Below are 20,184 nucleotides of genomic sequence, written 5' to 3'. Positions count from 1 at the left end.
GTACACACCCCCGCATCCCCCCCCCCCCCCCCCGCACGTGCCAGCGCATCGTGCACACGCATCGCGACCCCCCCCCTCCCCCCCCGCAGCACCGCGCTGCCCACGCGCAGCGGTTTGGCTGTAAATAACCCCCCCACCCCACCCCCGCAGCACCCCCCGCCTGCACCCCACCCCCCTCCCCACCCCCCAAATCACCTGCGTGCACGGCCCTGCATGGCCCCTGTGCCGGGGGGTGTCGCACGTCGGGGGGTGTCACACGTCGGGGGGTGTCACACTTCGGGCCGCCCCCCCCAGCACGAAGCCGGCGGCGTTTGACGGGCGCAGGGCGGTGCTGCCTCTTGCCCCCGCCCCCCTACCCTCAAACTCCTCGGGGGTCCCTCCCCGTCCCCTCCCCGTTCCCGTGAGCCGTGCCCAGCCCCGGGGTCGTGTCCCCCCCTCCCCTCCATGTCCCCCCCCCCACGTAGGACCGTGTGGTGTCTCTCTGGAGCGTTAGCGACTCTTCCTTTGTAACGTGTACAGTAGATTATTTATTTTGTTATTTTGGAATAAAACTTTATTTTATGGCTTATTTTCCTCTGCCCCCCCTCGCCCCTCCTCCACCCCCCCCCCCGCTCCCCACGGCCCCGGGGGGACGGACACAGCTCCCACACCCCAAAGCGAGCCCTGCCGGCGGGGGGGGTTTCCCAGTCCCACCCCGCAGCAGTGCGGGGGGGGTCGCAGCGGCTCTAAGCCCGGTGCGGGGGCGGCCCCGTCACGCACAGCGCTGCCCCCCCGCACGGTTCCGCCTCCCGCCCCCGTCCATGACGCATCGCGGCCCCGGGGGGGGGAGGAGGGGGCCGAGCGCGGGGGTGGGGGCTGAGGGCACTGTAACCCCCCTCCCCACATCCCTCCTCAGGTCGGGGTCCCGCAGCCCCTGCAACCCCCCCCCCAACCCCACAGCAGCGGCTCCAAAGTGCAGCGAATACACACGAGGGGGTGGGGAAGGGGGGGGTTACCCACAGCGTTTACCCCCCCACGCTGAATCCCACCCCCCTCCCCTGCCTGAGTTTCCACCCTGGAAAGAGTTGTGTCGAGTCCAGGCTCCCAGCCAAGGCTGGGGAGGGGGTGTCACAGTCCAGCATCCCCCCCCCCAGCCCCCAGCCCCCAGCACAGCCCCCTCAGGCGTGTCCTGGCCGGACACCGTCGTCCCACCGGCTCTCCCCCAGCCCCCAGCAGGACGTGTTGGGACTGGGGTACCCGCTGTGGGGCTGGGGGGTGGTGAAGGGGTTGCACAGCACCGGCCCCTCCAGGGGCAGCCCCAGGAAGGGGTCGCAGTCAGAGGCGGGGGGCAGGTCCATGGTGGGCGGCATCCTGGGCACACAGAGGCAAAAGGGGGGGTGATTTGGGGCAGTTTCCCCACCCCCCCAATTCCCTCCCCTCAATGCCCCCCCACCCCGTGCTTACCACCTTGGGGAGCTCTGCAGCGGGGGGTCCACCATGGACACAAAGGGGGGCAACTCATCCATCTCCTCGTCCCGTGGCTCTGGCGAGGGACCCCCAGGCAGCAGCTGTGAGGCCTCCCCTGGCATGTACTGGGCGGGCATGAAGGGCCTGGGGGGGTGGGCAAAGGATTGAGGGGGGTGCTGATGAAGGTCATGGGGTATCCCCCTGCGCCCAGGGCACTTGCCAGCCCCCAGGCACAGGGGGGAAGTGGGTGGTTTGGGGAGACTGCAGGGGGGAGCACCAGAGCCCTGGAGGTGCTGCCCACCCTGGGGCTGTGAGGGGGTGGGAGAAGGGGGGTGGGAGAAGTGGGGGCAGGGCCAGGTGCCCCTCTCTGACCGTGGGACAGCTCTTACAAGGGGTTCCCGAAGGGCACGTCCTGGCAGTGGGGCAGCGTGGGCTCCATGCCCAGGGCCGAGGAGAGCATCGGCGCCGTGCTACAGGGAGGAGGAACTCAGAGGGGGGACACACACAAAGACCACCCAGCTGTGCCTGGGGAGTGGGCTCACTGTCCCCCCTCCCTGCCCTCAACCAGCCCCACTCCTACCTGGAGAAGGTCCCGAGGTTGTTGGGAACCATCATGTTGACGTTGCTGTCGGCTGGGGGGTAGCCTGCGGGGAGGGGCTGGGGGCAGAAGGACGCAGGGGGGCTGCAAGTACAGACACAGAGGGTGAGCAGCTGAGGGGCTTCACCACATCCCCCCCTCCCCAGACCAGGCACTCACCAGATGGGGTTGAGGACTGGCTGCAGGCTCTCTGGGTGCAGCTCAGGCTGCAGCACGGGCAGATTGAACATCTGGGGCTGGGGGGCTTCAGGGGGAACCCCTGCAGTGCCCTGGGGCTGCTGCTCCCTGCAAAGGCACATCAGCCCCTCAGCAGAGGCAGCACCGGGGGCTCCAGAGGCGCAGGGGTGAGGGAGGGGTGATGCCCACAGGCAGGAATCCCCCCAGCCAGCGCCCAGCAGCAGGGCCCTGGGCTGGCACCCGGCGCTCCGTGTGAGGCAGCTCAGCCCCACGGCCACACACACACAGCCCCAGCTCACCTTTCGCTTTCCACCGTCATCTTGATGGCCGTGGAGACGTAGCCCCGTCCGTCTTTGCCCGTCTGCTCCTCTGCTCAGACAGAACCACCCGTGAGCCAGCACCCAGCACACGGCCAGGCTGCTCCAACCCTCTTTGCCCTGCACCGGCCGCTCCTGCCAGCCCTGGGGCCGGCAGGACCTGGGTAAGACCCCAACCCCTCCCTGCTTCCCCCCCTACAGCGCTGCTGGGAGCTGGATGTGCCGGCCAAGGCTCGGCTCTGCTCCTCCCCACTCACTGTTGTAGTGGCTCCCGAACGCCTGGTCCTTGGGGGTGTTGGGGTAGAGGTTACGGAGCTGCCCCAGGTCCCGGATGCGGTCGCCCAGGGAGCGGATGGACAGGTCCTTGGCAGAGAAGGGCTGGATGTTCTCCACCTGGCTGGATCCTGCGAGGAGACACGGCTCAGGACGTGGCCAGGCCAGGCTGCCCCTGCCCCGGGCTGGCAGCGGCCGCTGTGCCCCCGCTCACCGTCCTTGCCCCGGATGACGTGGGCGATGGTGACGCCGCCGATCTCCGAGTCGCTGAAGCGCAGCAGGAAGGTGCCGTCGGGCTCCGTGCTCAGCAGCTTGCACACGTACTGCTTGCTGATGAAGCCGACGATGAGCCTGGAGGGATGGAGAGACGCAGGCAGGGTGAGGAGTGGCAGCAGGACTCCGCTGGGAGGCACCTGCCTGGGGCCCCGGGCACTCACCTGTCTGACCAGTAGCTTTTGAGGCATCTCTTGGTGAGGTCAAGGACTCCATCAAACCACTGCCAGAAGGTGAATCCTCGACCAGGCAAGATCTCCTGGGGGCAGAGAGAGGGGTGAGAGGCTCCCCACGGCCACGCAGACCCTCGCCCGCTCTGCCCAACCCTCCCAGTAACCTTGTTGAACTGGGCCCAGGAGACGCTGCGGCTCTGGAACTCCTCGAAGCTGGCGCTGTGGTCGTTAAAGATCTTCTGGGCCAGGAAGAAGTAGTGCTCCTTGAGAAGCCCTTTGGTGGTCTGCACCTCCGCCATGAACTTCACGTTCAGGGTCTCACACATCTTCTCCCAGGGCACCCTCTCGGCCACCACGAAGGGCACCCGGTCCTGCCGCGGGGCCGCTGCCATCAGCCGTGGCTCACCGGCCCTGCCGGTCACATCCAGCCTGGTGCTGGCCCCAGCAGCTCCCTCCCCTTCCCCCCGGCCCGTGGCACTCACCATCTCGGAGAAGGCGTTATCCCACAGCACGGTGGCTTTGGCGTTGTTGTCCTGGTTCCCGTGGACGATGACCACGATGGGCAGGGACAGGACCTGGGGGCAGAGAGCGGCGCCCTCCCCTTCAGCCCCGAGACCGCCCTCCTGAGCCAGGAGGGGCTGGTGGCCCCGTGACCAGCCCGGCGTGAGCTGTGTGGGGCAGGGGCCGGTACCTGGAGGTGAAGGGAGAGGTTGCCGGGGCTCAGGGCCACGGTGGTGCTGAACAGCACCGCGCACTTCTCCTCCGTCACCGACTCCGACCCCTTCCGCTCGCAGCGCTTGATCTTCTTCAGCAGCTACGGAGGGGACGGCTGAGCACAGCCTCTGGGCCAGCGCTGCCCTCGGGACCCCCAGCCCACCCCCCAACCGCCCAGTCCCGCGGCTCGCCCCAGCGCAGCCTCGTCGCGCCCCAGCGGCACTCACCACGTTCTTGAAGTTGGCACAGCAGGTGCCGCTGCTGGGGTTGGTCTCCAGCCCCACCACGTTGTGCATGATCTCCCCAGTGCTCTCGCTGCGCAGAGGAAGGGGTGAGGGGGTCCCGTGGGGCTGCAGCTCCCCCGGCCCCGCGCTGCCCCGCTGGCCGCTCACCTGAGGGTGCTGCTGTGGGTGCTGAGCGCCAGCTCCCGCGCCTGCTTCTCCGTCACCATGTCGGCCCTCACCATGTAGGGCTTGGCCGAGGCTTTCAGCAGCTGGGGGCCCAGCAGGAACCGGACGCTGGCCTGGAACTTGGTCTGAGTCTTCAGCACCTGCGGGGGCTGCTTCTCCACCAGGAAGGAGCTGGAGGACACGGGGAGGCAACGGTGTGTGGCACGACGGCCTCTCCAGCTCTGCCGTGGCCCCTCCAGACCCCCACCTCAGCCCGTTACCTCCTGACCAGGCTGGATAACACCTCGTTGAAGCGCTCCAGGAGCCGGGGCAGCAGCTCAGCACCCAGCTCGGAGCCCGACGCCATCACCTGCTGCTGCAGCTGGAAATGAACCTCGACCAGGCTCTCGCATCTGCCAAGGGAAGCGTGAGGAAAGGCGACCCTCAGCCAAGGCAGAGCCCTGGGGATGCTCTTCCGCAGCCCCTCGGGGCCAGTGCACTCCCAGGGCTCGCTCTGGGTCTCCCACCTCTGCCCTGTGCCACCTCACCTCTTCTGCAGCGGAGCCAGGTTCTCCTCGAAGACAGATCCGTTCCCTGTCAGCTGCTGCTGCCTCTTCCAGATCTGGATCCTCTTCAGTACCTGCTGCTTGGTCACCTCCAGCTCTTTCACAGCCTCCAGGATCAGGCTGGACAGCTCCTGTGGGGCAGCACCAGCCATGGGGCTCTGCACTGGAGACCCACAGCCCTGTGCCAACCCCTCCCCAGGGCACCAAACCCCTTGACCCTGCACGCCCTCCCCTCCAGGGCTGCAGCTCTCCCTGGGGCACTGCACCAGGCAGCCCAGAGGATTTGTGGCTGCCCCGTCCCTGGAAGCGTGCAGAGGCGGGATGGGCAGGGCTTAGAGCAACCTGGGCCGGTGGAAGGGGTGAGATGAGCTTTGATGTCCCTTCCCACCCAACCCATCCAATGAGACGACCCCCACTCACACGCTCGGGGGGTTTCGCTTCTGCCTCCAGCTGCGGGTCCCGCACGCTCACCTGAGGAGAGGCTGAAGGAGGGAGGACAGGGGTGACCCCATCAGCACAGGGAGCTGGGGGTCTGCACTGCACTGCCCAGCCCCACAGCCAGCAGGGATCCCCCCACCTCCCGCCCCAGCCCCTCACCCTTGAGGCCGTCCCGCAGTGCCTGGATCTCGCGGACGCGGTGCTGCAGCCGCTGCAGCCCCACGTTGAACTTCAGCTCCTCCTGCCGCCGGTGGAAGCTGAGGGGCAGGTGCCGGTCCTGGGGCAGAGAAGAGAGGGGCTGAGCAGGGCCCACGGAGCACCCCACACCTCAGGGACCCCGGGAGGGAGGCAGGGACCACTCACCCTCTTGAGCACGGCGGCTTTCTCGCCCTCCAGGATGGCTCTGAGCACGGCCACGAGCCGCAGCGGGTCCCGGCGATACGTGTTCTGCAGGGAGAGCCAGGCCCAGGCCTTTATCTGGGGCAGCACACACAAATCCCAGCCCCATCCCACCCCATCCCAGTGGGTGAAGCCCCCTCCTTTCCCCACAACACGCGGTGCTACGCCAGACTCTGGGGTTTCACGGCCCAAAGCAGAGCACAGACCGCGAGTCGCTGCTGTTCCGACAGAGCTCGTTTAAAACCACTTTAAACTGCATCAAAAAACCCCAGACCCGAAAGAATCGACTTCAATTAAAAACCAAACAAACCCCAAACGAATCAAACCGAAGCAAATTCTCTGTTTCTGCACCTCTCAGACTCTGCAGCCTGCGCCCTGGGGAAGACTCTCCCTGGCTCCGGCGCATCGAGGCTTTCCATGGAAAGCAGGGAGAGGAACTTCCCCGCTGGCCCCGGCTCCCCGGGCCCCGTGCCAGCTCCTCCAGCTCCTCCAGCTCCTCCAGCCCTCTGCATTTCCCGAATTAGCCACTTCCCAGAACAGCAGCACAGCACAGCACAATGGGCAAACCACCCTCTGCCACGGGGAGGAACCTCTGCCACCGACCCGCCTCCGGGCTGGCACAGAGAGAAAGCTCAGCCAGGGCAAACCCTGCCAGCCCCGGGCTTCAGGGGTGAAAGGCTCAGCTTTGGGCTCCCAGCTGGCGGTTTCCCACCCCAGGCCCCTCATCTGCTCCGGGGTTTGCTGTTATGGGTCGGTGGGAGGCAGGAACAGGGGCGAGGGGCTCTCGTTTGAGCCTTTGAAACCAAACAGCCCTGTGCTGGGACATCTGTGCATTTTCCTACTCCAGCTTCAAAAAGCAAGTAAGAATCTGGGTTTGGAAAGTTCCCGTTTGCCCAGAAGTTCTGACTCAAGCTGACCCCTCCCCAAATGCCGTGTGTGAAACGCGTCTGTTACCAAAAGAGCAGCGTTTTCACCCAGAATGGGGCTCAGCCCTTTAAAGAGCTTCCTTGGGTCAGGAGACAGAGCAGAGGGGTTAAATCTGCAGGCAGCGAGAGGAGAGGGGAGGGGGAAGAGAGAGACAAGAGAGAGATTCAAACAGAGCTCCAGAAAAAAAGAGAAACAGCCCAGATGAAAAAAAGAAACCAAAGAGGCACAAGGCACGGCAGGAGGAAACGCAGCTCAGCGCCCGGCACGGAGGGAGGGGAAAGCAGAGGCTCGAGCAGAAAATGGGGAAGGTCTGGTGAGGTGTGTGGGGTGGGGGGAGCTGGGGGGGGAGGTTGGGGGCTGTGGGGGGGGGACAACATGCTTGGGAGGCTCCCGGGGGGTCAGGGGGAGGGAGGATGTGGCCACAACAGGCACCGAAGGGGCTGCGGACCCCAGGGGAAGGTGGAAAGCCCTTGGAGGGGAGGATGGAGGGGGGAGTTTATGGGGGTGGCTGTGACAACCTGAGCGTTACAGGGAGCTGGGGGTCAGCCCTGGGGTACAAACAACCCCCATTCTGTACCCCCCTAATAAAACACCCCCAGACTGTGTCCCCACCGTGGCCTGGGCAGAGGCGTCGGGCTGAGGCACCGGCCCCTTCCAGGGGTGCTGGAGCCAGCAAACCCCGAGGGTAAAACAACCAGATCCCGTCAGGCTGCTGTGATCCTCACAGCACACGGCCCCCAGGGCCCCCACACACCTCCAGGCTGTTGATTTGCTGCAGGATCTGGCACTGCTGCCCGTCGCTGCCGGCGGCACCGCGGAGCTTCTCCAGCACGGCCGCCAGCATCCCGCTGGCCACGCTGCTGCAGAAGGAGTCTGAGCCATTGATGAACTCCCTGCAGAGGGGAAAGGGCTCCTTTTGAATCCTCCACCCCTCTCCTGTGCACCTTGAAGGCCCAGAGAGGAAGGAGACAGCCGCCCTCTTGCCAGCCTGGTGCCTTCCCTGGCGCTGGATGGATTTCTAGGGGAAGTTTGCTTCAGGAACGAGGGCAGGGTGTGCTCTGAGTGGGATGAGGCGGTTTCCCAGCGAGGATGTGACCTCCCCAGCTGTGTATACCCAGCTGCTGCTCGCCTGCCCATCTCCATCGTGCCTCATCTCCCACCTCAGACCCCTGAGCTGCCTGCCACGGGGCCATGTGCCAGGGACCAGCCTCCCCTCGCCCGCTGCTGCCTCTGACCAGAGCCACAGCAGCCGTGGTCCCCCGAGGCAGGAGGATGTGCCAGGGGTGGTTTCCTGAGGAGAAGCTCCTTGGAAAGTCTGGGTGAGCCCGTGGTGGGGACAATCAGCCATTGCTGGTACTACCTGGGCACAAAAAGGGGGCTCTGGCCAGGCTGAGTGCTGCCCCTGCAAACACTCACAGCGGCGCAGACCCTGTGGGTACAGACAGACCCTGCCCAGACTCACCCAGGGGCTGGCCTCTCTCCTCAAAGGTCCAGGAGCTCCATTTGTGTCCAGTCCAGAGCCCTGAGGCTTCCCCAGGCTGTGCTGCAATCGTGCCTGCCCCAGCCCCAGCCCTGCCTGCAGCCCCGTTGCCCTGATGGCTCCTTCAGACCAATGCTCTGGTCCTGCCCCCAGCCCCATCGCCTTTTGCACCCGATGAGGAGCCCAGTGCAGACCCCCAGCCTCCTCACCCACCCTAACCCTCTGCCCACACGTTCAGGTGAGGCAGCCTGTGCAGATGGAGGGAGGGGGTGTGGGGAGCTGTGCCAGGCAGGGCAGAGCCTGTGGGCACGGGGAGGGGACTCACCAGGGCTGGTTCTCCAGCCAGTCGGCCAGGAGACAGCGCAGGCTGCGCGGAAACTCTGCGAAGAGGCCGCTGAACTCCTCCGGCGGCATGTGGGAGACGATGCTCCACAGGGACATCTTGGGAACTGTCACCTGCAGAGCAAAGGGAGGAGGGGGCTGTGAGCAGGGCAGCTGCAGCTCCCACAGCCCCCAGACCCCTGCCCAGCTCCTGCGGGAGGGTGGGCGAGAGCTGCTGCCCGTCGCTCCGCTGTCCTGAAGCTGCTGCTCGACGGGGCCAGGGCTGCTGGGGAGGAGGAGGAGGAGGAGGAGCAGGAAACGTGCTCCAGGATGGGCAATCTTGGGCAATCCTGGGCAGGGAGGCAGCTCACTCCTGCCTCAGTTTTCCACATCTCCGGGGAATCTGCGCCTCCTGTCACGGCTGACGCAGGAGGACACGTGGAAGGATGGGCAGGAACCGCAGGTTTTGGTGCAGGAGAGATGGGAGAAGGAAATGCACAAACCCCCTGAGGCTTGGTGAGATTGCTCTGCCGGGGTGGGCTGGTTGCTCCCCGACACCTCCCCGAGGATGGCACCTTCCCCTGGCACAGGGGGAAGCTCAGAGCTCGTGGGAGACAAGTGGAGGACTGGGATGAGGCCTTGGGTGGGAAACTCCACAGGGCAGGGCTGTGCTTGGGGGGTCCCAGCCCAGCCCACATCACGGCTTCCCCACCATCCCCTGGAGCCAAGCACCCCCGACACCGCTTCCCCTGGCCCAGCCCTGGCGCCCCAGCAGAGCCTGCAGCTTCTCCCCATCAGCTCATTCCCTTCCTCCCCTCTGCCCTCCACTCTCACACCCTCCAGCCCCTGCCCTGGCCCCTGGGGGCAGGACCCTCGGGGACCCCCGAGGCGAGGGGAGGGGAGGTGGCTGCGTCACCCGGCCCCACACGCACCTTCCCCCGACCCGGGGCCGGATCCTGCGGCGGGACACGAGGCACCAGCAGCTCCCTGTCCCAGCCCGTGGGGCCGGCCCGGGGCAGCGTGGGGCCGGGGGGAAGCCGCGGGACCCCCGTCCACGGCCGCCTTCCCGTGTCCCCGAAAGCAAACAGTGGCGCAGGGCGTCACGTCACGTGTCCCCACGGGCCTGAGCCGAGGCGCGGGGCGGAGGTGGAGCTGACAGAGGCTCTGAGAAAGCCGTGCAAGGGGAAGGAAGCCAACATCACTAGGGCAACGTCACAGCCTGCACAAAACAACCGCTTCGCAGCCTGCACCCGCCAGCACGGCCCCGGACGCCCCCTCCCTGGGCATCCCACCGGGGACAGCGGCTGCACCCGGCGCTGGGGGATGGCCCCGGGGGGCTTCCCGTGAGAGGGGGGACACCGTGGCAGAGCTCTCAGGGAGGAAGCAGAGCCCTGAGGAAGGGCAGAGCCCAGGGCAGGCCAAACCCGGCGCTTGGAGGAAGCCGTTTGCTTTCTGCGCTGCTTGAGGGGCTGAGGTTGCTCTGGAGGGGTCAGTGCAGGGTGGGAAGCGCAGCCAGGGGCGGTGGCACTGCTGCCCCCAGCACCCTGCCCGGGGGGCACACAGGGAACCCAGGCAGCAGGGAAAAGCAGCCTCTCATTTTGTGATCCTCCAGATGTAATCCCCATCCTCCTCCCCATTCAAACCTGTATTTCTGCTTAGCTCTGGGAGGCTGCTGCTGGCTGGTGAAGTGGCAACCTGGAACGTCAGCTGGGCATGCCTGAATTTGCTGAGAGGCTGCAGGAGATGAGTGCTGCTCCTCCCCAGCTCCCCGCCAGCCCAGGGGAACCCGGCATGGAGGAGCTCAGGGCAGGGGGGATAGGCCCATCCCCTGCTGGCACTGCTCACAGCAGCTCCTTCAGCCCAACCCTAATTCCCATGTTTTCCTCCTCTGCTCCTTCTGCAGAACAGCCTCTCCCTGCCAAGATCCAGCTCCCACAACAATGCCCCCGCTGAGGCCGCGCTGCACCGAGGTTTCCTTGAGAGAAGCTCGTGTGCACAGCCCCGGCTTCCTGCAGGATCAGCCACGCAGGTTTCCCTCCATCGGCACCCTGCAGCAGCGCAGGGGAGGAAGAAGCTGGGCAGCAGCAGGGACAAGGATCCCGGCTGAGCTTCCAGCCCTTGCAGCTCATCAGTGCTGGGGGAAACACAGCTCCCAGCCCAGAGCCACCGCACCGACACCAGCCGCGATGCGCCCGCTGCAGATGCAGCCCCAGGCTCCCGTGGCAGCCAGGGCCAGGCCACGGGGAGGTGAGACACGGCCCGGGAGGGCTGAGGCCGAGGCTCTGAGCAGCAGCAGGGCCCCCAAAACACGGGGCCGCCTCACGTTAGGGCCGGGAACTGCTGCCTGGGGAAACCCCAGGGCTGTGAGGGCAGGATATGGCGCCTGGGGAGGGGGAGCAGCCGCCCCTGTGCCCCCCCTGCCCGCTCCCCCCCTCTCACTGCCTCTCAGCACAGCCACTTTCACTTCCTCCTCTCTCCCCGAGGGGCCACTTCGCCTCCTGGGCAGGTTTGTGGGTGTCCCGGGTTGGGAGGTGGGGAAGGGGGAGCACAGGAGGGGCTCGGTGACCCCCCAGCACGGGCTTTCTGCTTACTCATCGGGCAGTGGGAAACCAAGTCCCCATCCCAGAAGTGAGAGCTGCTGTACATCCTGGGCTGTTACTCATTAACCACCGGCACTTCCTGGCAGCTGACTGTAGCCCCTCTCCTTTGGGGCCACCTCTTCCCTGCCTCCCCCCCCAAAACCACTGGGCTGGGACCAGGAGGGTCCCCACTCCCGGCTGGCTCCACTCTGCCATTCCCCAGCCCAGTGACAGAGCCGGTGGGGGAAGGAGCTGGGCAGCTCGTGGGCAGGCACAGCCCCTGCTCTCCACACCCTCCTCATCCTCCCGGATGCTGAGCTCGATATTTCCCCGGGGGCTTTCTCGGGGACAAACACACAGAGGGTTTTACAGTGCTTGTCACTCGGGACACCTGGGCACTGCTCTGGCTTTGTTTGCCCCCATGGGGATGGAGCCCGTGAAACCTCGCTGCCTCTCGACGTGCCTCAGTTTCCCCAGGCCACAGGGGAGGCCACAGTGGTCTCCAGCTGGGACCAAGGCAAGGGCACGGACCAGCGTGCCAGGGTGGACACCACGGAGCCTGCACAGGCTTGGACACAGCCTGCAGTGAGAGCTCCTCTGCTTCAGAGGAAAGGCAGCAAGACCCTCCTCAAGCGACCCATGGCAAGGGGCGTCCAGGCTGGCTGCAGCCCCCAGCTCCCACCCCCAGGGCTGGCCGTCCCGGGATCCCTTCTGCAGGGATGGGGAGGGTCTGTTGCTCTCCGGGGGCTTTTGCTCTGCCTCACACACCCTTCGCCCGGGACAGCACAGCGCCGGCAGCTCCCGTGCACTTGGCAGCCGAGCGCTTTGGACCTTGCGCCTGGCCGAGGCCCGGGCTGTGCCTCCAACTGCCGACGGGACCCCCGACGCCCGCGGCTCCGGGGCCGCTGCAGCTCCGGAGCCCCTTCACCATCCCACCTCGAACCGCCGCGCGGGGGCAGGTCCCGGCCAGCGCCGGGGTCTGCTCCGGAGCCCCCCGCTCGTCCGCCGGGGGCAGGATCTGCCGCGCTTCCTGGAGCCCGAGCCCGGGCGCGACGGGGCTCGGCCGCGAACACCGGGGCATCCCGCTGCCCCCCGGCATGGCCCCCTGCGCCCCCCGGCTATGCCCTCGGGCACCGGCATCCCGGCGCCGGCCCGTGACGGGCTCTCGAGCCCCTTCCCCTCGGAAGCGGGGGTCCAGGGAAGCCGTGATCTCGCTCCCGGGGGCTACAACCGCCCGTTCCCCCACAGCCCCCGGCCCCAGCCGCCGCTCCCCCCCACCCCAAAGCCCGGCCGCCGCTCCCCCCCGGGACCCGTCGCAGGGCCGGAGCCGCCCCGTCGCGGCCGCCCGCTCCCAGCCCCGCGCCCCCGTTACCTGGCGGGAGCCGCCGCTGTCGGGGGGCGGCCGGGCCGGGCAGGGCCGGGCCGCGCGACCCCTCACTGCATGGCTGCGGCTGCGGCTGCGGCTCGGGCTCCGACTCCGGCTCCGGCTGCGGCTCCCGGGGCAGCCCCGCGCCGGGGAACGCGCCGAGCGCCAGGAAGGGGGAGGAGACGCGCGGGCGGCGGGTGCGCGGGGGGGCAGCGGCACCGGACCGGCCTCGCCTCGGCACCCGCGGACCCCACGCCCGGGGACCGCCAGCGGCCCCACGCCCGCCTCACGGCCCCCCACTCCTGCCCCAGCCAGCTGCAGCCCCTACTCGCGCGTGTTCCCCCTCCTCGCCCCGCACATCTGCCTCGCTTCCTCTGCCTCGCTGCCGTTCCGAGCCCACCGCCCGCCCCCGCCACGGCCGTCGGTGTTCCCGGGCCAGGGCAGACCCCGGCCCCGTGTCCGTGCCGCGGCCCCTCGCTGGGGAGCTCGTACAGGACACCTCCGAGCCCGCGGTGCGGAGCTGGGCAGAGGGTCCTGCTCTGTACTTGGACCCCGTGGTTTGGGACGACCCCCTCGCCCCATCCTGGGGGGATGTGAGTGGGGGGAGAAGGAAGGGGGTGTGTGCGCTTTGCTTTAGGGGGTGGTCTCTGCACGGGGAGGGGGCGTGTTGCATGGGAAGGGGGTACCCACGCGTGGCGGTACCCGCGCAGGGGCCGGACGAGCCCGTGTCCCCCCCGCGATACTCTCGAGGCCGCTCCGACAGTCGTCACGGGAACCGGGCCGGGGCAGCGCCGCAGCGGAGCCGCCAGAGGGCGCTCCCGCCCCGTCGGTGCCACCGGGGCGGCGGCCGCGGGGCCCGGGATGAGCCTCGGCGGCGGCCGCGGGGCCGGCTGGAGCCTCGGGGGCTGCAGCCCCGGGGTGCCCCGGTTCCAGACCCAGGCAGCGCTGCCGTGCCCTAGCAACGTGCGGGGTCCATCGGCACCCCCGGAGCAGCGCGGCTCTTTGGGATATGGGAAGGGGCTTCCTTGGCACGCTCAGCCCCTCCAGACGCTGGCTGAGGGGCAGCAGCCGGGTGACCCCCACCCCTCCATCCAATACTCTGGCTGCAGGGGCTCGGGAGCGCAGGGGGATGAGCTCTGGCAGTGCATTTGCCCAGGGTGGGCTTTGCAGCGCGACCAGCACTGACTGGTGCTGGGGAGAGGTGTTGGCATCCCCCTCCTCAGTTCCCCACATCTGCAGCAAGACCCCTGCAAGGCTCTGGGGGTGTGAGGGGCAGCAGCAGCCTTCACCCTGCCAGATTTGGGGGGGGAGGGGGTTAAGGGTGCACCACGCTGGGGAGCAGCAGAGCCTGGCAGTGCCCGCAGGGCAGGGGCTACATGGGGAGGGGGCTGTGTGGAGCAGTCGTGGCGAGTGTTGGCTGGAGGCCACGCGTGGGAGGAATGCTGGCGAGCGTGTGGCCGCGGCCGTCCCGGCCATCTCCGCCCCTCAGGGCTTGCGCAACCCCCGGGGCCTCTGGCGTGGTGGTGGGGGGCACAGAGCAGCCCTTCACCCCCTCTCCACACCCCTCGAGGCATCCTCTGCCTGTGCCCCCACCAGCCCTTCTGCGGGGCAGCTTCCTAGGGGCACCTGGAGCTTCCTCCCCAACGTCTGGCGCGGCAGCATCCCAAACCAGCCCCCTCCTCCCCTCCCCAAACCCCGTCCTGGCGCCTCTGGGCTGCTCCCCCCTCCCACCCCCTGCTTCTGCCAGCACCGCTGCCTCACCGGGGTGGGGGCCACCGTCTGACATCATTGTTTTAACAGGTGACATCACTCAGGGGGAGTGCAGGCAGCTGTCTGATGACGGGTGTCTGCACCATTGCCCATCTGCCCCCTCTCCCCAGCACCCAGCCTCAGCCCCTCGCAGGCAGGACAGGGCAGGATGAGTGGTGGCACAGCCCTGGCTCTGATGTCAGGGCTCTGGCTCTGAAGTCACAGCTGCAGGGGAGCAAGGAGAGGGTCTCCTGGGCCGGCAGAAGGAAGCTGTCCCCACCGGACCCACTGCTGGAGGAGGCACAGGGCAGCGTGGGGCAGCTGGGGAGGGGTCTGGGCCTTCAGCTCCCCCCTCCCCTCCAGCCTCTGTGGTGTCTGGGGCCCCGGAGCCAGCTGGAACCCGGGACCTTTGCGAATGTTGCAATTATTGGCAGAGTGGCCTCAGCCCCAACCAGCCAAAACACAGATCAGGGTGACAGCAACTCGTTACCAAACATCCGAGGCAGGATGGGACGTTCCCTGCAGGGAAAAAGGATGAGATGAGAGAACCCAGGTTGTTTTTGGGGGATGGAGCCGCTGACCTTCAGCCTTTTCTCTGCCAAACCCCTCTGGGGGGCTCATGGCCAATCGCAGGGCCCGTGGCCAGCACTGGCCACCAGCCCTGTCTTGCTTGAGAGCCGGAGTTGGGTGGATGAATCCCAACGCTGCCGTGAGCGCCACGGGAGGCAGGACCCGCAGGGACCCCTCGGGGTGGTGGTGGGGGTCCCGCTGCTCCGGGATCTGCAGAAGGCCCCGGTGCTGCCCGGGGGTCGGCCCGGGACCCCACGGGGGTCTCTGGGGACCTGCGGGCGCGGTGAAGCGGGGTCGGCCGGTGCCCTGCTCCGCCTCCCGGGAGCCCTTTCATCCGCGTCCCGTGTTGGTGGCCGGGGGGGGGGAGCCGGGAGGTGCCGAGCCGGGCAGCGCGCGTGGGCGCGGGACCCGCGATGCCGCAGACGGACCGTGCCGTGGCCACCCCACGCGTGTCCCGCTCCTGCTCTCGATGTCTGCCCACCTCCCACAACCCCCGGGGCCTGTTTTTTTGGGGGGGGGGGGCGGCTCAGGTCTGGCAACACCCGCGCATGCGCGACCACCGCATAGGACCCCCCCCCCCCTTTTCCCACCTCCCCCGCCCCCCATTCCACGCGCGCGCGCGCCTCTCCCCCCCCTCCCCCCCAACCTCCCCCCCCCAATCTGTCTCCGCTCCATCCCGGTGACGTCAGGGAGGCGGCGGCGCGCGCGCGCGCTCCATCCATCCCTCCGCGGCGGCGGCGGCGCGCGCAGCCCCCCGCACCCCCCCCAACATCCCCCCCCCCCCTTCGCCGCCGCCCCCCGGCCCCGCCGCCGCCGCCGCCCATCCCGGCGGGTCCGCCCGCCCCGGCCCGGCCCGGCCCTCCCCCGCCCGCCCCCTCCCTCTCTCTCGCTCCCTCCCTCCGTCTGTCCGTCCGCGGATGTCGGTGCGCGGGCCCGGGACGCGCCGCCCCGCGGGCAGCTCGGCGTGAGGAGCCGCCGCCGCCGAGCCGCCGGCATGGGGCCGCTGCTGGCCCTCGCCGGGTGCCTGCTGGCCCTCCTGGCCGCCCCCGCCGCCCGCGCCCTCGAAGGTGAGTCGGGAGGCCGCGGCGGCGGCGGCGGGGGCCGGTCCCGGTGCCCCCCCCAGCCCCCCGCCCCGCGGGGAGCGGAGCGGTGCTGGGGGCGGTGGGAAGCGCTGAGGCTGCTGTCGGGGGGACGCGGGGCCGGGAGCCGGCGGGGCCGCAGCGGCCGGGCCGGGATGGGCTGGGCTGGGCTGGGGAGGGGGCGGGGGGCACCGCGCGACCCCCGCCGCGGGCAGCGCTGCCGTGACAAAGCAGAGCGGGCGCAGCCCGGCCCCGCCGCGGGAGGGACGCGGGGGCGGGGGGGATGGACGGATGGAGGGGGTCTGGGGGGCACCGGGACCGGGCTCTGGCGCCGCGTCCTTCCCCGCGCCGCAGCGCAGGGATGCGTGTGCGTGTCTCCCCGCCCCCTCCCGCACGATTCCCCGCAGCCGCGGGTGGCCGCTCGCTCGCTCGCCCCGATCTCTCCCTTTTTGGCCAGTTTTTGGTGACTTCCCCCCCCTCCCGCCATCCCGTTTTCCTCTGGAATCCAAAGTTTTCCCTCCAGCCGAGCGCGAAAGTTGCAGCTCGGTGCTGCTGAGGGGAGCCTGGGCCGGGGGTCTCGGGGGGGTCTCAGGGGACGCCCCGTGACAGCCCGGCCTTGCCTTGCGCTCCTGCTCTTGCATAACCGGGGCTGCTTCTCCTCACGGTCGCCCCGCTGCGGGTTTTGGCCGTGGCTGGTCTGATGGCATTGGGAGAGTGTTTACCCAGCGATGGGGCTGTCTGTGCGTCTGTCTGTCTGTCCGTGTGGCTGTCTGTCCGTGTGGCTGTCTGTGTGGCTGGCTGTCCAGCTTCCCTCGCCAGCCGCTCCTTCCCAAGCTGAGCACGTCTCGTCCCTTCCCCTGCTTCTTATTGATCTATTCAGTGAATACTTGAGCGAGCTCGTCAGCTCCGTGGCCGGGCTTTCGAGTCGACAAGGGGCTGCTCTTGGCAGCGAGTGTTGCTCAGGACCTGGCAGCCAAACGAGCTGGGAGCCGGCGGCGGAGTTCCTCTGGATGCCTCAATGCGCCGGGGCAGGAGCCTGCGGTGGTTTGTTTTCCCCTTCACAAGCTGAGGGGGACTCTGAGTTGGTGCTCTCAGCTCTGCTCTCATGGGCTCCCTCCGGATGGGAGCAGCCTGGTGAAGCTGAGAGGCTGCAGCAATGGACTGGCGAGAGGGGGCTTTTTTAGGGAGGGTTTTCCTGTCCCCTTGACCTGTCACCAGGTCAGAGAGATGGAGGAGGAGGTTTGGGAAAGGCCACATCGCTGCCCTAGATGGGCGTCTGGGGGCTGTGGGAGGCTGGGGGCTGTGGTTTCCATCCCTCCAGCCCCTCCTCACCCCACTGGATGTCCCTTGGAGGGGGGTGGCAGGAGGTGGCACCCCGGCGCCATCCCCGCTCAGCTGACACCCACGTGGACATCGGCCCAGGGTTGATTGACCCCAACCTGGCAGCTCAGCTGTGTGGGTGATGGTTAACCCCTGAGCCCGTCCCGCTGCTGGGGGGTCTCATTGGCACCATCCCCGCTCCAGGGTGGCTCTGGGAGCAGATGCAGATGCAGAAGTTGGTGGGGGTGGGAGGGACAGGCATCACTCATTGCATAAGCTGCGTTGCCTTTGGAAACCAGGCTGCAGAACGATGATGTGCTGGAGGGAAGTTCCTCCATCCTCTTCTCCACCCCATGAGCTGGAACGGGACAGAAGCCAGCACAGAGGTGTCCTGTCCTTCCATGGGCTCCCCTCCTGGCTGGTGGTGGGGTGGCTGTTCAGCCCCACAGAGCCATTGGGCAGCACAAAAAGGTGAGGGGTCCCTCTGAAGAGCTGAAGAAGGAGCTATGAGAGTCCCTGGCTGGGAGGGTGCAGAGGGGGCTCTTGAAGCCCCCCTCCTCCATCACAACTGTGAGTGGGAAGCAGAAGGTGGCATCTGAGCTGGTGGCCTTGGCCCCAGCAGTCCTGGCCAGGCTCTGGTGTCCCAAACTGGGTCTCCTGCTGCCAAAGCTCAGCTCAGTGGGGCTCTGGAGCTGGTGCTGCCCACGTGCCGCTGGGAATGGGGTGCAGGGTCCCCATCCTTGTCCAGACACCCAACTCCCTGTGCCCACTGACGTAGTTTCCAGTTCTGGAAGCTGTTCCATTTGTTCCTGTTTTTGGCTGCAGGAGATCAGGGAGGCAAAGTCCATCTCAAGGGGGTGTGTGTGTGTGTGTGTGTGTGTGTGGGAAGCTCTTCCAGTGGGACAAAGGCCACTGGTGCACAGCCCTGCTCTGCCTGAGCTCCTCCACTGCTGCTGGGGGTGTGTTGGTGGGCAGAGGTGGGCACACACACGCCTTTGGGAGAGGAGTGGGGGCAGGCAGGGATTGCCCAGCCTCTGTTTTGGAAATACCTGTGGTTAGGGGTGTCTGTGGTGTTGGAGTGCAGCGCTTCCCTCTGCTGCCTTGGTGGTCTGTGCGTGTGACTCCCCAGGCCTGCGTGGGCATGCCCAGAGCCACGCTGGGTTCAGCAGGGGTGAAGAGAGGAGTGTTTGGGGGCTGCTGGGAGGAGGAGGAGGAGGAGACAGGGTCTGTCAGAGGGGCTGCTGTGGGGACTGGCTGGGAATTGCTCCATGCAGTGGTGGGGAGAGTGTCTGGCATCCCTGCATGGAGCTAGATGATCTCTGGAGGTCCCTTCCAGCCCCTGCCATTCTGTGATGATCTCTAGAGGTCTCTTCCATGCTCCCTGCCTGGTGCTGTGCCCTGATGATGAGAGGATGGGGTGGTGGTGGGAGCATCCCTGGCAAAGCCCAGCAGTGCTGCTTGTTTTGGGGTGAAGCCAAGGCGTTGCCTTCTCACTGCTGCCAAAGCTGTTTTGAGGCGTTGTGGGTGGCAGGGAGGTGGGAACAGCTGTGGCATCCTCCTCATCTTCGGTGCCTCAGCCCCAACACTCACCCCTCAGCTCCTCTCTGCTGTTTCCACGTGCTCCAGGGGAGCCTGAGAGCCGGGAAGGCGCGGGGGCTGCTCAGCCCTCCAGATGGTGATGTTTTTCTCCCAGTGTCAAGTACCATTTGGGCTGGTGGGGAGCAAAAACCGCCCCAGTCCTCCCAGTTCCTTGAAGGCCTTGAGCTCCTGGAGCCTCTTCTTGAGGAACTGGCTCTACTTTGGAATTAATTGGTTCCTGTTCACCGTGGGAGTTGCTCCACAGTGGGTCAGGGCTGGTTGCCCACCCCATACACTCACTGTGCTGCACGTGGCAGCCCCTTCTCCTGGCAGGAGCAGCAGGAGCAGGGTGGAAAAGCAGAGACAAATGAAAGGAAAAGCTGCATGAAACAAGTGCTTGGTGGGGACCCAGAAACACAACCTCTGAGTCTGGGGGAGGAAGGCACAGGGTGGTGACGTGAGCAGCTTTGAGTCAGATTTGGCCCCAGAATGCATCCTCCTCTCCTGCTGTCTGGAATGAGGGTGTTTGAGAAAGGACTCTGAGCTCAACCCCTCTCCTTCCCTCTCTGGGAGGATGTGGTGGGACCCTCTCGAGTGCTGTGGGAGCATCCTGGTGATCTCCTGGTGTTTGCTGAGACTGGAGGTTGGGGAGAGAGACTGAGGATGGGGCAGAGCAGGGAGCAGGGACATCGCCACCGTTCCTGGAGGTGACCGTGGTGTTGTGTGAGGATGCTGGGAGCCCACGAGGGTCTGCAGAGCCGCGTTGGTGTGTGCAGGGGGCTCCTGGTTCTGTGGGCTCCTGGTTCCATGGCCCCCCTCGTGCCGTGGCTCCCGGTGCCGTGTGACTTGCCAGCGAGCTCTGTGCAGCAGCAGCAGGAGCAGCCGGTGCTGGGGAGGGGAAGCTGCTCTCACTCTCAGCTGGATCCTGCTGCTGAGCTCTCACCACCACTTCCAGCACTGGAGAGGCTGCAGGGGGAGTGGGGCTGCCCCTGGGCTGCCCGTGGGGTCCCGCTGCTCCCCCCCTCCAGGCATCATCCCCCAGGGATGGCTGCTCACAGCTGGGGGTTTTGCTGCCCTGAGTGACACTCATGCCCTGGGGGGCAGGAGGAGCTGAGCCCACCTCTGTGAGCACCCCACAAGGCTCCCTGGGGTTTGGGCTGTGCCTTTGGGGTGACCTCCCCGCTGCTCCTCTTCCAGCAGAGACCCAGACCCCGAGGAGCCTCTCCAAAACAGCACGGGGAGCACGTTCCTCTGCAAGTGCCCTTTGCCCTGGGATGCTTCCCGAAAGCAAGGGCCAGCCTGGGGTGTTGTGGTCAGGGCTGGGCCCTGGGGAGTCATCGAACTCCCGGGCTGGGACAGGCTGTGCCTCGATTCTGCTGAGTCAGCGTGATTAACGCAGTGGTGACCAGCAGGCAAGACTGCAGCTCTCTCGTGGGAGCAGGAAGTTCCTCT

At 67.3% G+C, this 20,184-nt stretch overlaps 2 protein-coding genes across 8 annotated transcripts in view; one reads left to right on the top strand and one right to left on the bottom strand.

Moving 5' to 3' along the window:
• Nucleotides 1–617: 617 nt before the first annotated feature.
• On the bottom strand, nt 618–12,574 carry STAT6 (signal transducer and activator of transcription 6). 3 transcript variants are annotated; one of them, XM_062015395.1, is made up of 22 exons: nt 12,443–12,574; nt 8,496–8,626; nt 7,445–7,583; nt 5,728–5,811; nt 5,524–5,641; nt 5,347–5,408; nt 4,909–5,057; nt 4,642–4,773; nt 4,364–4,552; nt 4,199–4,286; nt 3,949–4,071; nt 3,740–3,832; nt 3,422–3,628; nt 3,249–3,343; nt 3,026–3,162; nt 2,796–2,942; nt 2,521–2,590; nt 2,204–2,329; nt 2,027–2,128; nt 1,836–1,916; nt 1,444–1,590; nt 618–1,350 (listed from the first exon to the last, which is right to left on the bottom strand). In XM_062015395.1, exons 2-22 carry the CDS (start codon nt 8,609–8,611, stop codon nt 1,158–1,160), a joined length of 2,598 nt encoding a protein of 865 aa, XP_061871379.1. In that variant the 5' UTR covers nt 8,612–8,626; nt 12,443–12,574; the 3' UTR covers nt 618–1,157. The 3 variants fall into 3 exon arrangements, with proteins under 3 accessions (XP_061871379.1, XP_061871378.1, XP_061871377.1); XM_062015394.1 differs by lacking the exon at nt 12,443–12,574 and adding an exon at nt 9,424–9,740 and having other exon boundaries at nt 1,447–1,590; XM_062015393.1 differs by lacking the exon at nt 12,443–12,574 and adding an exon at nt 9,424–9,737.
• Nucleotides 12,575–15,719: 3,145 nt separating this feature from the next.
• The window catches only part of LRP1 (LDL receptor related protein 1), a 90,947-nt gene continuing 86,482 nt past the window's right edge, over nt 15,720–20,184 (top strand). For all 5 annotated transcript variants that reach the window (XM_062015386.1, XM_062015384.1, XM_062015385.1 and 2 more), the window contains exon 1: nt 15,720–15,822. In XM_062015386.1, coding sequence (XP_061871370.1) covers nt 15,750–15,822 — 73 coding nt within the window. In that variant the 5' untranslated portion in view covers nt 15,720–15,749. The remainder of the gene's footprint in view (nt 15,823–20,184) is intronic.

This window comes from Colius striatus, chromosome 26, assembly GCF_028858725.1.
Source record: "Colius striatus isolate bColStr4 chromosome 26, bColStr4.1.hap1, whole genome shotgun sequence".
NCBI classification, from domain to species: Eukaryota; Metazoa; Chordata; class Aves; order Coliiformes; family Coliidae; genus Colius; species Colius striatus.
Note: the sequence above shows the minus strand (reverse complement) of the source record. Positions and strands in the feature narration are given on the sequence as shown.